We start from the raw sequence: 15,271 nt of genomic DNA, 5'->3' as shown, positions 1-15,271 counted from the left end.
CATTGCAATGATTTCATCTCAACCTGTTTGAAGTCCCTCGTCTCTTCTGTCATTATTTGTCTGCTCGTCCTTAAGATCACTGAATAAACAAATCTATCAACTGTTCGTGGCATCTTTCAAAACATTCTCATTTATATTCAATTTTTCATGTTGGGGTGGAATTGTCATTAGCTTTTGGCCATTTAGTTGTGACTCTCTTGCCAGGGGACAGGCACACGCAAAGGGCTTTGGGAAGGGAGGTGATGGTGAGGGACATGCTAGTTAAGAAGCTTAATGGGTGGTGGTGGGGGTCACACTGGTGACTTCCCAGGTGTTCAGAGCCTTTGTGTTCTGCAAAAGAATTGGGTTCACTTTGAGGAATTGCAAAAAGATAGAGGAATTACTGAGGCTGTTATATTGATCATATTCCTCTTTCACAGTAACAGAAAGCCCTTGCTGAGCAGCCTAGAATTGTACATGTTAAGGCCCATTAGAGAAGTGATTTTATACGTAAGGAGGATAGACAACCCTTGCACTGTTAGATAGGTTTAGGGAATTACAAAAGAATATCATAACCTAGTTTTTTGATTTCCATGAAAATAAACTCACTATTATAAAGTGCTCCAGAAATTTTACTGAGGCCATGACATGCAAAATCTTATTTAACATGAAATTTTGAAACTCAGCTCTAGTATTCTTACAACTTCACTCTGTTTTTATAGGGGAGAAAATACTGAGAAATGAAATACAAATAAAAGCTGTATTCAGTTGAAGTACACTTTGAATACTATTTTTGCTTCACTTAAATATTATTCATTTTCAGATATATGCATATGATTAGAAGACAGAGAAAACCTAAACAGGGTAGTGATATGATTGATTTTTCTTCTATAGGCTTATTTATATTGTTGTTTGTTTATAAAAATGAATGAATGTTATTTTTTTCAATAAGAAAACATCTATAATTGTCATCTTTAGAAAGAGGAAAATGGAATCCTAATTCTAGACTAATGGGTGAGTCGAAGTAAATAAAATCCATTGCAGGGCTAAATTGCTAAATGTCATGACAGGTCATTTTTTAAAAAACATTATAATTTGTTGAAATGACAACTTTGTATGGTAAATAATATTTTACTTTTGGATGAAATGAACTGACAAAAGCAATGAGTGAAGCTTTTAAAGCTTGGAGCAGTGTCTAACATTTAGCAAAACACACACACACACACACACACACATATATTTCATAAACAAAACAAAACAAATTTTTAGATAAACAAATAAATATATAAAGAAAAAATCATTTGAGATGGTGCTCCTGCTTGTGTGTACTTAGGAGATAATTGGTAGGTAGGTTAAGAGCTATGGAATTAAAACAAAAAAGCACAACCTCATGAAAAAGAAAGAATTTTTTAGGAGGATTTTATTTAGAAAAAATAGCTGAGCAAAGTAATTTGGCATTAAAGAATTCTTGTTGGACAACTTTGTTATTCTGACAGGTAATCGGGATTGTAATAAATCTGAGTTTCTAAGGGAGATAGCTCACTGGTAATAGGGCATTGTCCATTTGTAAAAAATTTTCACTTGGACATATCTTAGTCATTGAATCATATACTTATCAGCTTTTTATCAGTCCAACATATTGTATGCCTATAAACAATTATCCAGAAACCTGATATAAATGATTTGTGAGTTGGCCAGAACTTTCCATGGTATTAGTCTTCATACAAGGTACTCCACATCTCCTTACTCCTAATGCCATCAAGACAAAGACTAAAATAAAACCTGGTTTATTAATTTTTAAACTTCACACTCTTCTTTGTTCTAAAAATGAATTGCACTGACAACGCATGATCAAGAATACTGCAAAACCTTGAAATAATAAGTAGTGGCTATGATGTCACACTAAAATATTAAATCTTTCATAGGAGCAGAACATATGAAATTAGTTTCCTTCTGTAAAACTTCTAATAAAAATCAATTTATGATGATATTTCATGAAGAATTTTTTAGTCAAACCAGCAACAGAGTGTCAAGAAAGCAGGAACTGTAAATCAACCAGAGGCTTATCGAATCGCTAAACGTTTTTGGTGAGCTCATCACATGCCAGATACTCCAGAAGGATCTGAGAGGATACAGTCAGCCCTCCATATATACGGTCTCTACATTTGCAGACTCAACCAACTGCCGATCAACAGTATTTGGGAAAAAAACACAACCAAATACAACAATGTGCCAATAAAACATAATATAAATAAAAAACAATACAGTATGACAATTATCTACATAACATTTACAACTATAGTAGGTATTATAAGTAACGTAGAGATGATTTAAAGTATAGGGAGGATGTACATAGGTTATGTACAAATACGACACTATTTTATATAGAGAAGTTGGGCATTCATAGTGCTTGCTACCTGCAGGGTTTCTAGAACCAGTCCCTCTGGATATAAGGGATGACTGCAATTTGAGCAGACAGACACAGTTTTGGTGCTTGCATTATTTAGAATTGCTTGGAGTCAACACTTAAATGATATCAAATACACACACATATACATATGCACATATGTAATTATAAATTTTGAAAATCTGTGGCATAAAAGTGACCAGGGAGGGCTAATTTAGACTTGAGGAGCAAGGAAAGTTTTGTGAAGTTCCATATAACTGATATGAACTATGAGGAAATAATCAGGTTAAAAGTAGAAGAGGGGGAGATTTCCAAAGAGAGAAATACATGTTGAGGGTTTCAGTTAGGATAGCACTTTTTTTTTTTTCCTGAGGACTGGAAGAAGAACACTGATATATGAACACAGTTGGAGGAATGGCAAGCAACAGAGCACAAAACGGGAGCAGGGCCCTGAGTGGGCAGCATCTTGTAGGTCATGATGGGCAAATACTCCATGCAAACTTGTGGCAGTGTGATAATAATTACCTCAACATTGATTGTGAAGTAGGCATAATACTATTTGTATTCAATAGTACAAAGAAAGGGCCTTTGATTTCAAGAGTTTTATCTAGATTTAGCTTTTGTTGTTGTTGTTGTTGTTGTTTTTGTTTTTTTTCTGAGACAGAGTCTTGCTCAGTTGCCCAGGCTGGAGTGCAGTGACGTGATCTTAGCTCACTGCAACCTCCACCTCCCAGGTTCAAGCAGTTCTCCTGCCTTAACCTCCTGAGTTCCTGGAATTACAGGTGTGCGCCTCCACACTCAGCTAATTTTTGTATTTTTAGTAGAGACAGGGGTTTACCATATTGGCCAGGCTGGTCTCGAACTCCTGAGTTCAAATGATCTGTCCACCTTGGCCTCCCAAAGTGCTGGGATTACAGGCATGAGCCACTGTGTGTGACTTTATACAGGCTTAGTTTTGAGAATTATGGTTTAAAAATAGAAGTGATTATAAATTATATGAAGAAACAGTCTTCTAAACTAGTGTCCTCTAAGAGTCCTTCATAAGCATAGATACCAAATATGTAGCCATGAGTAAATTTTCAAAGCTGAGTCTAGGGAAAACAGCAAGTACATTTACTGAGCACCTAAGGTGTCAATCTCATGGCACACATCGTCTTATTTAATCCTCATAGCCACACTATGAGATAGATATTATTTTCCCCATTTTACAGATGAGTACATTAAGTTTCAGAGAAGGTTGTGAATTTCTAAAGATGAGTGCGTGGAAGAGGCAGGATTCAAATTTGGGTCTTCTAAGTTTCTGAAATTTATACTGGTTCATACCAACATGTAATAATTCAAGGGTCACAGCTGAAAGAGCTTACTTGATACCAGACCTCTTGAAATAAAAGATTCTTGTAGATATCAGTAGTCTCTATTCACTTTATTTGCTCAGTCCTTCCTTCCTTCCTTCATAAATTTAGGCATTCAAGTATTTAAGCATTTGCTTAATAAGCATTAACTGAAGACTTAGTAAGACACTGTGATGCCACTGGAGAGAAGAGAAAATGAACCAGTAGGAAGAAGAAAGAGATAAAAAGATACGTAAGACCCAGGATCTTTCTTCTAGGAACTTATATTAGGAAAGCAAAGTCTTATGTACACATAACTATAACCCAGTACAGCATATATTGGGTCACGCGAGAAATACAGGTTAAGATGAATTCCTACTGTGCCTGTAAAACACAAGCAGAATATTGGTGGACAGACGTGTAAGAGAAGGACATTCCAAAATAAGCTTTCGTAATTATGGGAGGTATTTGCTGTAAAACCATTGCAGAACCTCTCTCCTCAGATTAGCTGGACTAAAAGAGCAGAGAGCACTTTGTTCTTACCAGAGACACATGGCTAGTTAAACAAGACTGAGAATTGAGTTGAATATAATTAATTTTTGGGCCCTTGATATGATTCCTTTTTCTTATCCCCTTTCTTCACTAGGTCAAATAATCTAATGAAGAGGATTGAAGGGAGAGGAATTTTCCAAAACAGTTTGTTTGTTTTATTTAAAATTCACAGTAGGTTGTAACTACTGCATGACTCAGCTTGATAGGATGTGGTGAGGGAATAGGAAGGGAAAGAGGAGATAAGACCAGATAAGGAAGACTTAGGATATCAGATTCTGGAGTTTAGATTTCTACTGTAGGCAACATAAAACATCTTGAATCTTGAAATTTGTTTATATAACCAGTTTCCTATTTAGAGGAAATATGTTGAAATAGGATAGTACTTTTTTCCAATTATAGAAATAAATCTTACGTATAGAAGATGTTAAGGGTATTGTTTGTTATATTTTTAACCTCTTTCAAGAGCTGTTACATGTTCAGGCTATGGTTTTCCCTAGATTATTGTTACACTGTTGTTGTAGGGGTTGGTGATTAATCTCAAAATAAATCCCAAGAGACTCAACAAAATTGAAATTCAGCCAACATTTGATGTGTCCAAACAAAAATTTTCATATTTCAACTGTCCTTATGACTAGAATTTACTTTCTTTCCCAATTTCACAAGGGAAATGTTATCTCCTGATGTTTCCTTTGATATGTGAAGTCAAAAAGTTAATTGTTCTTTTTTTTTTTAAGAGCATGCTGAACATGGGCTTTTGATATCTCTCTACAGCTTTACCATCCTCCAGATTTTAATAATATCATGACCCATAACCTTTTGTTTCAAAATTGTTTTTTGCAGGAAACCAAAGATGGGAGACTATCTATATTAAATATTGATTTTTTTTAAAAAACCTCTCTTTCTCTTGCTCTTTTTCTCTTTCTACAAACTGGAAAAAAAAAGACATTAGTGAAAGCGTTAATAGCCTTTAAAAAAATTCATTCTAAATTTTCTCTTTTCATTTCACCTTTCTCTCCTGAATTATAATAACATAGTTTGGGTAACATTTCATCTCAAATAATTCTATTTGTTGAGCAATTAACATGTCTATTTTCTAGGTCATTTCAAACTTGCTGTGTATTAAAAGCATTTAAATAAAATTATATTGACAAAATTTTGACTTTGAGATGTTCTGTAATGCAAGAGTCCTCTAAAATAAAGTTCCATTTGTTTTTTGTTTGTTTGTTTGTTTTTTCTTGAGACTGAGTCTCACTCTGTTGCCCAGGCTGAAATGCAGTAGCTGATCTCAGCTCACTGCAACCTCTGCTTCCTGATTTCAAGCAATTCTCCTGCCTCAGCCACCCAAATAGGTGGGATTACAGTCCATACCACCATGCGTTGTTAATTTTTTGTATTTTTAGTAGAGACAGGGTTTCACGATGTTGCTCAGGCTGGTCTCAAACTTCTGACCTCAAGTGATCCACCCACCTCAACTCCCCAAAGTGCTGGGATTACAGGTCTGAGCCACTGTGACCAGCCCAATTTGAAGAAATACATTTGGAAAGTATATTATTTTTCTTATTTCAAAATTTTAAGCACCTGTTTACGTTGTACCTTGTCCCATAATAATACTAGGATTAACTACCTATCATTGAATGCCAGCCACTGCCAGGCACTGCTTTACAGGAAGTAAAATAAAAAACCCTGGGAGATAAATGTGTCTGCGGAATTGTGTCCTTTTCCAGATTTCTAGATTGAAGTCCCAACCCCAAATGTGACAATATTTGGATATTAATTTGGTCATTAAGGTTAAATGAGGTTATAAAGGTAGAGTCCTAATCCAATAAAACTGGAGGCTTTATAAGAAGAGGAAGAGACAGATATCTAAGAACACATGGGGAAGATACTGTCAGGAGACCTCACCAGAATCCTACTCTTTTGGTACCTTAATCTCAGGCTTCCAGCCTCCAGAGCTAGGAGAAAATTAATGTCTATAGTTTAATGCTGGGTCCGTCCCACAGACCCTGGCCGAGCGACGTATGAAAAGAGTACTCAGGCACAGGTATGCAGTGTAAGAGCAGCAAGGGGGTCTACCCGGCTCTGGTGGCCAGAGAGGCAGCAGCTTGGAAAAGCTGGAGCTGCTTGCTTTTATGCAGTACGTAATGCCGAAAGCCTGGAGCAAACACAGTCTGCGGGTAATTAACATTAATGTTCCCCCTGTCAGTGGGAAGTCAGGTGTGAGGATGATCAAAGGCCAGTTCCTGGGCAACATAAGTCAATAAGCCTGTTTAAGATAAATTCCCCTGCACGCTCTTGTACCTACTCCTCAGGGTAAGAGAACAGCTGCCTTCAGCTATTCCCAGAAGCTTTGCAGAACCTTCTGACCTTTCAGAAACCCTGCTCCTTTCCCCATAGTTTCCCCCACCACTCTGACCCATCTCCTACAGTTTAAGCCACATAGTCTACGGTATTTTGTACGGCAGCCTGAGTCGGCTGGTACAGAGACAGTCCCCATTTTGCGGATTAGGAAACAAACTGAGAGGTCAAAGGCAAAACTGGCATTTGAACTTGAGTGTGTTGGATGACAAAAGTCGACTCTTCAGATTCCTCTCTGAATTTTGAATCAGAAAATCGTGAATACAGATAACCTAAAAAAAAAAAAAAAAAAGAAAAGAAAAAAAACCAAAGGCTTACACTGTTGGTTGGTTGTGTTTTTATTTTACAGGTTAGCAAACCACACACAAAGCCAATGGATTACTCTCATTCCTAGTCCTCATCATCTGATTTTTGTGTTCTAGCACCATGTTATTGTTTGAGCTCTCAGAGTTCAGGGTTAATGTTGAAAAATGTAGCCAAATCTTGAAATTGTAATGTCTAACAAATCCAAGATTTACTACTGCTGTATTTGCTTTTTGTAAAACATATTAAATACAAAATATCCAGTGTTGTGCCTGAAACTAATTGGCAGTGCCCCATTAAACCATATCGAAATTACTGTCTATTAATTGGATTACAAATTCAGTGAGAATGACAGCTGCTAGTGCCTTTTACAGTTACTTTGTTTCTTTATAATCCATATGGCAGAAATCACATAATGCTTTTTTCTTCATTGAAATAAATACTTGAGATAAAAAAGATTTGACTCAGTGTAGTCAGAGTATGTGCATTTTTCTTTCTTCCTCTTAAATTTTTGTTTTTAAAAAGTTAGCTTAAAATAGCTTAACTATTTTTTCTTCTCTCTTTTCACAGGTTTTCGCCAGCCATATTTTTGTATCTGATTAGCATCGTTCCATCATTATGGCTTCTTGAACTGCACCATGAGACCCAGGTACTTCTTTTTGGAAAGTAGGAATTGAAATATTCAGCAATAAGCTTCTTTCACAGTATGATCCAATTTATTTTCAGGAGTGCACTTTTCTAAGTAATTGCAGTTATCAAGAATTGAATAAATAAGAGGCTCTCAGTAAAAGAAAGCAAATCCATGTTTTTCCAAAAAATAAAAAAAAGCCCCAATGAAAATGCTACATTTATGTAAGATTTAGGATTATGGCTGGGCACGGGGGCTGATGCCTGTAATCCCGGCACTTTGGGAGGTTGAGGCAGGCAGATCACATGAGGTAGGTGTTCCAGACCAGTCTGGCCAACATGGTGAAATCCCATCTCTACCAAAAATACAAAAATTAGCTGGACATGGTACTGGGCACCTGTAATCCCAGCTACTTGGGAGGCTGAGACAGGAGAACTGCTTGAATCCAGGAAGCGGAGGTTACAGTCCGCTGAGATCATGCCACTGCACTCCAGCCTAAGCGACAGAGCAAGACTCGGTCTAGAGAAAAAATAAAAAAGGTTTAGGATTATATAATTAACATTTTGTGTTAGAGATCTTTTTACTAAGGCTTCCCCTGGCCCCCACCCTACAGGAGTTTACATGGGGGTATGGAAATTTGATTTTAACCCTTCCAGCTTCAGTGAGGCTTTGTGTTGTGCTAAGAATGGGTGCGCCTCAATCTGGCATCCTATAAAGTGACACTTTTAGGAATTTCAAAAACAAAACCCTCATCTGTACTCAACTATATAAATACAGTCAAACTTGTAGGAGCTATTTAAAATAGTATGTTTTAAAATGTAGACTCTGCAGATTACAGGAGATTAATTTTTGGGAGTCCCATGGGCTGCCTTAGTGAAATAGAAATTCTATTCTAGAACCCTGAAACTAAGATTAAAGGAGAGGAGTCATGGGACCCACCATGTGGAAGGTGGGCTTATATTTATCAGAAGATCACACTGACCTACAAATAAAACAGTAGCTTCCAATAATCGTCCGTAATTTATTACAGAGATTTTTAATACAGCTATTTTCTACACAGACAACTCTAGTAAGCAGTATCTAGGTTGGGTGCAGTCATTTACTGCTGTCAATGTCCCTGTACAACTCTGAAGAGGCCAAGTTAGTAATGTCCATCAGACTCCATCTTTGACTTCGTAGTTCAGATTACAGGACTGCGTTACAGAGAAATGTAGTTATGACATAATCATCTTTTGATACCTTCACTGACAAACTACTTTAGAAAAGACCTGTGAGAATTTGGACTTACATAGATTTCTTTGCTATAGTTGGTCATTTTATAGCAAGGTTAAGCCTTCAGTATGTAACCCTATCTGCCACCAATGTATAACCTTATCTGTAAAAGCCTTGCTCCAAATTATAGGCACACAAAGGGTAATTTAGTTCTGTGAACTATTTTTGAAGAATTCCACAAGCAAATACCAAGAATATAGGCATGAATACAACATTTTTCCCCTTAAATCTCCTGCTAAAAAACACTAAAGTCATAGGCTATCTCAATGTCTGTAGCAAAAGTGTTTTTGTAGCTATATGTGGTTGGTTCAAGTTATCATGGCTTTTTAAAACTGTACTGTAAGGAATGAGGAGACTGTTTCAATCTCTTTACTACTTAGTACTTTCAAGGGTATGAAAATAAGCTCTGGTGATTTAAATCAATTCTTTCTTTCACATCCAATTCTATGACATGGCTATCATACATAATAACCATTCATTTCTCCCAAATGCTTTTATTAAATAAATTTGTTGCACAATTAATTGATATACAGGTCAAATCCCATTACAACAAATAAGATGCAACCAAAAGCTCCCTTTTTAATAAAAAAAGATTTTTGAGCTCTGGGCAGTAGCTCTCTAATTTTCATGCTACAGAGGAAATTGAACCTTTAATAGTAATTGATTTGACTCATTTTGACACTGAGAATCAAAATGAAAGCCCAGAGATTGAATTGCACAGACTGAGCAGAAAAATGAAATGAAATGAAAGTAGAAAAATAGTATAAGAGACCAAAAAAAAGTATTGGAATTGCAGTTAAAGAAAGAAGAAATGGCAGAATAAAGCGAGTTATAGCAATTCTTCTAGTTTACTCATTTAGAACATTTTGGGAGTGATAATAATCACTTTTCTTCAGATAGTCTGCCGTACTTTCACAAATTTTTTCACATATGTGGACCCAACAACTCCATAAGGTAAACATTATACATACATTTCTATTTTAAAGAAGAGAATTCTGAGACTCAGAAAGGTTAAGTAATTTCCCTAAGTTGATACAGTGAATAAACAGTAATGCTGGGGCTTAGAACCTAGTGGATATCTAGTCCATTAAACCATATTACCCTTCTCAGCTATGTGTTCTGTGTTTTAGAGGAGTTTGCATCAGAATTATCTTAGTTGTTCATTGTAAAAAAGAGTATTGAATTTTCTTTCACATGTTCCATTTACTCTATATCCTAAATGTTCTAATCTATGATTTGGCATTCAGAATACATCCTGACCTATTTCATGAGACATTTCTCCTAGATGACTAATTTCTTAGCTTCATTCCTGAATCTGGTTGGGTCTACATGTGTGGGAACAAAACGTTTATGAAAACGATTGTGACCTTAGCTTTTAGGTCTATTTATGAAGTAGCACAATTAAAGTAGTGGAAACATTCTGGTCTTGTTTTTTCAGAGTCTTGTTTGACCCAAAGGAATATTTTTGAAGCTAATAAGAGTTTAATAGACATAGCCTATTTAAAAAAAAAAAAAAGCATGTTGGTACCCAGATAATCTATGTGAACTCACCTATCCAAGGCAGAATGTAAAGAAAATAACCCCCAAAACAATACAGATCAGACTAGGTTTTAAGAGTCAAGTCACTAATTCATTGCAGTCCCAATGCAGAGGCCAGTTAGAGGACAATCTCATCAATCTATAACAAATAGGATAACAAGAGTGGAGAGCAACTCAGATAAGTCTTAATACCATAATACATAACTACAAAGCTATTTACTCCCAAGTTATCTTCTACTGCACTAAAGAATGGCCTTTTTTCTTAAATAACAAGATGTTTATGCATTTTTAGTGATTAGAATGTAAAAAACATATTAAGGTTACCATTTTTAATGCAGAGTCTGTTTTCATGCCTACAAAGTGATCAGAATGTATTTCCTATTGAAATAAATCTTAAATAGAGTCACCAAAATGCTTTGCAATGAAAATTTTTTGTTTGGTTCAAGATTTAATTTTTGTCTTCATTATCTTTTTTTGGAGCCTTAGCTGCACACATACACACACACAAAGTGTGCAAACAACTGTATTTTTGTTCCTAGAGATATGGCATATGGCCATTTTTCTTACTTATTCTTGTCACTTCAACAATAATACTAGGTGTTTGGATAGAGGGTAGAGAAAGCAGCTTCTCGCAGACTTTCTTTTCTGCTTTTTCAGGTAACTTATAGAATAGTCAATGTTGTATCCAGAATAATTAAGAAGAACGCAGTTCTTACAGCTTTAATTTTTTTAAAAAAAAAATAAGTCCTCTAAATACAAATATGTGATCATGGATGTGTTGTGGTTGTAGTGGTGGTGATGGTGCATGTGTGTTGTTTCAAAAATATGTTAGCACTGCAGATGTTTGCAAGACCTTCAACATTTTTTTTTAAAGCTGGTTTGTAAAATATGCATAGGGTACATTTATATTTTCAAGTGCCACACCTTTCTTCTCTTATATAACTTTTCCTTCTCTTACTTTCTCTTAGATTCCCAGCACCTGGTGGATAAATATCATGCACAATTCACTTGCAGAAATTCTCATACAAAATGAAGAAACAAGAAAGGAAAATGCCATTTTTATGTCTATTGTTGAATTTTCCATAAACCTAAATTGGTTTTTAAACTGTCACTAAAATGTATGTTTTGGTGGGTGAACATGCTAATTTTTTAGGTTGTTACAGTGCTTGACAGGCAGAATTGAAAATACTTGGATTGTTTACTTAAGAAAATGATATTTTAAATAAAGAGGTTTCTGGATAAGAAACAAACTCTTAAAATACTGTATACACACACATACACACACACATAGGCACATGCTGTAGAATACTACGCAGCCATAAAAATAACAAAATCATGTCCTTTGCAGCAACACGAAAGCAGCTGGTGGCTAGTATTCTAAGCAAACTAACACAGGCACAGAAAACCAAATACCACATGTTCTCATTTATAAGTGGGAGGTAAAAATTGAATACACATGAACACGAAGGTGGGAACAACAGACACTGGAGACTACTTTAGAGGGGAGGGATGGAGTGAAATGTGAATTGGAAGGCTACTTATCAGGTACTATGCTCACTACCTGGGTGATGGGATTCTTCATACACCAAGCCTCAACAACATGGAATTTACCCACGTAACAAACCTGCGCGTGAACCCCCAAAACATAAAATAAAGGTAGAAAAAGAAAAAAAGAGCACTGTAGTTTCCTTGACCAGGATCATATATGTTTTATTGCCATCACTGGTTATTTGTTTGGTTTTAAATTCTTGTAGGGTTCAATAAAGGAATCTTAGTTACCAATCTATACCAATCTTAGTTACCAATCTGAGTTTATTTTTTGGTCAGTTCTTTGGGATTTTCTACCCAGACTCAGAATATTTACATCCTCATTGACCTATGCAAAAATAAGACTTGTATAGTTGATGCTCCTTTCGGATTAATTAAAAAGTAGTTTTCAACCTCAAGCCCATATTTCGATTTCTGGAAATGTTTATGCATATGGTATATAAGCTCTGCATATCTGCTCATAATCTCATGAACAGATTGAAACCATTTTGAGCTCTATCTTATTGCACTAATTTTCTGCTGTAATTGCCTTCCCCGACCCCATTCTTAGTATTGCAGCTTCCAGGCTGAAGGAACATCACAGAACACCAGCAGAAAAGAGGCCTCAAATCAAACACTGACACCCAGTGAACAAACCAATGGAGCTGATGATCTCATTGAGACGGTGAGAGCTTTTTCCACTGTGTATTAAAGGATCTAGTAAATGGTGGACGTGGTATAATCCTCAATTACATGCTATATACCTCTCCCAGCTAATTCTTTTCTGAAAGAAGTTATCGATTGTTTGGCTCAGGAATTCATAAAATAATAATATTTTTAAATTATTAAACCTATTTAACCTGCATAAGTATATACATTGATATGTTTTATATGTATTAATAGATATATTTAATCTGAATCATTAAGAAACCCTTAAAGAGGATAAAGTGTGCACAATGAGAGACATATACATTTGTGAAGGAATGATATAATTAAAAGATTAGGATATGATAATATTAAGACTTAATGTTTTAAGAGCAATTTTAGATTCATGGCTAAAATTGAGAGGAAGGTACAGAGATTTCCCATTTACTCTGTGCTCGCACACAGCTTCCCATCCATAAAAACGCTGCACCAGAGTGACACATTTGTTAAAACTAATAGACCTACCTACATGACATTTTTGGGGATGCCAATAAAAATGGCATTTTGTTTTTAGTTTCAAATTTCATTTATTCTTTGCTAGTATATCGGAAAGAGATTGACTTTTGTATATCAACCTTTTATCTCACAACCTTGCTATAAATGTTTACTAGTTCCAGGAGTTTATTTTTTGGTCAGTTCTTTGGGATTTTCTACCCAGACAATTATGTCAACTGTGAACAGAGACAGTTTTATTTCTTCTGTCCCAATCCCTATACCTTTTATTTTGTTTTCTTGTCTTATTGAATTAGATAGGAACTCCACCATATGTAGTTTGTAGATGTTTATCAATAAAATGGAGATTTCTAGCCAAAACAATCACTTCCTTTTTCTTCATAAGTCTCCTATTTGGCAAACTGACCATCACCCATTTAAAGAGAAAAAGGCCCCAATCACTGAAACATACTTTCAATAATAAGATATACTATTAGTTCTGTGAAGTTTAATGGAATGAACCTTGGGTTCTAATTCATGCTCCCATCACTATTTATATCACTCTGGACAAATCACTTAGTTTCTCTCTAAGTTCTTATATGACAATCAAATATATTCATATCTACTAATGTGCTTCCTGTATTAATTAAATATGTTGTATGTGAAGTTTCATAGTAGTAATATAAGAAAGTGTACAAATGGAAGATTATTGATTTTCATGTATGGTTTCAATCAGGATAGCATCGTGCGTCATCTTTTATCCTCCCTTCTGCATTTGATATCAGCAAGTGATGAAGAGAGGTAAATGAATTTTGCACAAGCATAGTTAAGTCACTTGCATAAATAAGTTGGAATCATTATCCACTTAAGACCTAAGTCTTTGTAGGGGCAATAGTATATGTTGAGACTTATTTAAAAGGTAATTAGGCAAGAGTTGTCATCCAGAATACAGTGGCATGTAAGTTTCTCTGAGTCTAAGAATAATGGCAGAGTAAAATTTACTTGCTAACTTATGGATTATTGAATAACATGTTAAGTACTCAGAATAAAAATAATAATTTTATAGTTCTCTTTCTTTATGTTTAAGTAATTGGTAAACATTATTATATTTTTATGTTTAGATATAATTTTAAGGCAAAAAAAGGGAAGATTTGTACAATGCTACAAATATCTCTTTCAGATTTAAAAATCTATTAAAGAAAAATATAGGAAACTTTTGTGATATTAATGTGTATTTTATAAAACTTTGCTATGTGTTATTCTTTGCTACACAGTATAATAAAATGAGACATGATCTTTAAAACATTGTAAAATTGGTTCTTTAAATACCATATGGTACAATCCCACTAGTAAGTTTAAGGCTTAAATTACTTGCTAGTTATAGGCACCCCCATTTTAAGGACCACATTAGTTTTTTATTTTTTTCAGAATGTTCAGCTGAAAGGCGTTTTTACTTTCTTTGGTCAGTAAAGAATAACTACTGAAAATGACTGTCCACAAAAGCAAACTCCTGATTGAAAGCAACGGTGAAGAAAATACTTCTTTCTCAGGTAGTGGCTCATAATCCTTCTGTCTATATGGCATTTCTGTTAAACAGGCCAAAGTTTTTGTGAATAACTTATCTACAGTATGTGAGAAAGTTTGGACATTGGGACTCCATCAGACATTCCTGTTAATGCTAATAATTGGAAGATGGCTTCTACCCATTGGAGGAGGGATCACTCGAGATCAACTCTCTCAACTTCTTCTTATGTTTGTGGGGACAGCCGCTGACATACTGGAATTCACAAGTGAGACCCTAGAAGAACAAAATGTGAGGTGAGCATTCTTCACAGCAAAAACACCTTGTTTTCAAGGTTAAGACCATGCACTTGTCTCTTTGTTCTGTGACTTGCATTTCACATGAATAAGAATTTTCAGTATATTTCACATGCAATGTTAGGATCAGAGAATTTGCTGCTATTTAGTTACATATCAGAAAGCAGCACAGTCTTAATGTTTTTTCTTTTCTTTTCTTTTTTTTTAAATACGTAAGGGAGATTTCTGCTAGAAAAAGGGACACATAATATTCCCAGTGGACAAGAACAGAAAAGCTCTGCATGTTTTCATGACCACAGGTTAGATAGAGTCATGGTTCTCTGACAACCTTCTGAAGTGGAATGACCATCCCCAGCGCCTCCTTTCCATTCCCAAATGTCAGAAGCATAGCCAATCATAAAGTCCTCTCCTAGAACACAGCAC

The 15,271-nt window shown here is 35.3% G+C and overlaps 1 protein-coding gene across 1 annotated transcript in view; it reads left to right on the top strand.

Annotated features, from left to right (window-relative positions):
- Positions 1-15,271, top strand: part of TMEM26 (transmembrane protein 26) — a 47,485-nt gene that overhangs the window by 10,151 nt on the left and 22,063 nt on the right. The window contains exons 2-4 of the mRNA XM_003928695.4: positions 7,498-7,576; positions 12,465-12,578; positions 14,628-14,848. Of these exons, the coding sequence (XP_003928744.1) occupies positions 7,498-7,576; positions 12,465-12,578; positions 14,628-14,848 (414 nt within the window). The remainder of the gene's footprint in view (positions 1-7,497; positions 7,577-12,464; positions 12,579-14,627; positions 14,849-15,271) is intronic.

The sequence above is a fragment of the Saimiri boliviensis genome, chromosome 12, assembly GCF_048565385.1.
Source record: "Saimiri boliviensis isolate mSaiBol1 chromosome 12, mSaiBol1.pri, whole genome shotgun sequence".
NCBI lineage: Eukaryota > Metazoa > Chordata > Mammalia > Primates > Cebidae > Saimiri > Saimiri boliviensis.
This window is presented reverse-complemented; position numbering and strand designations above follow the sequence as displayed.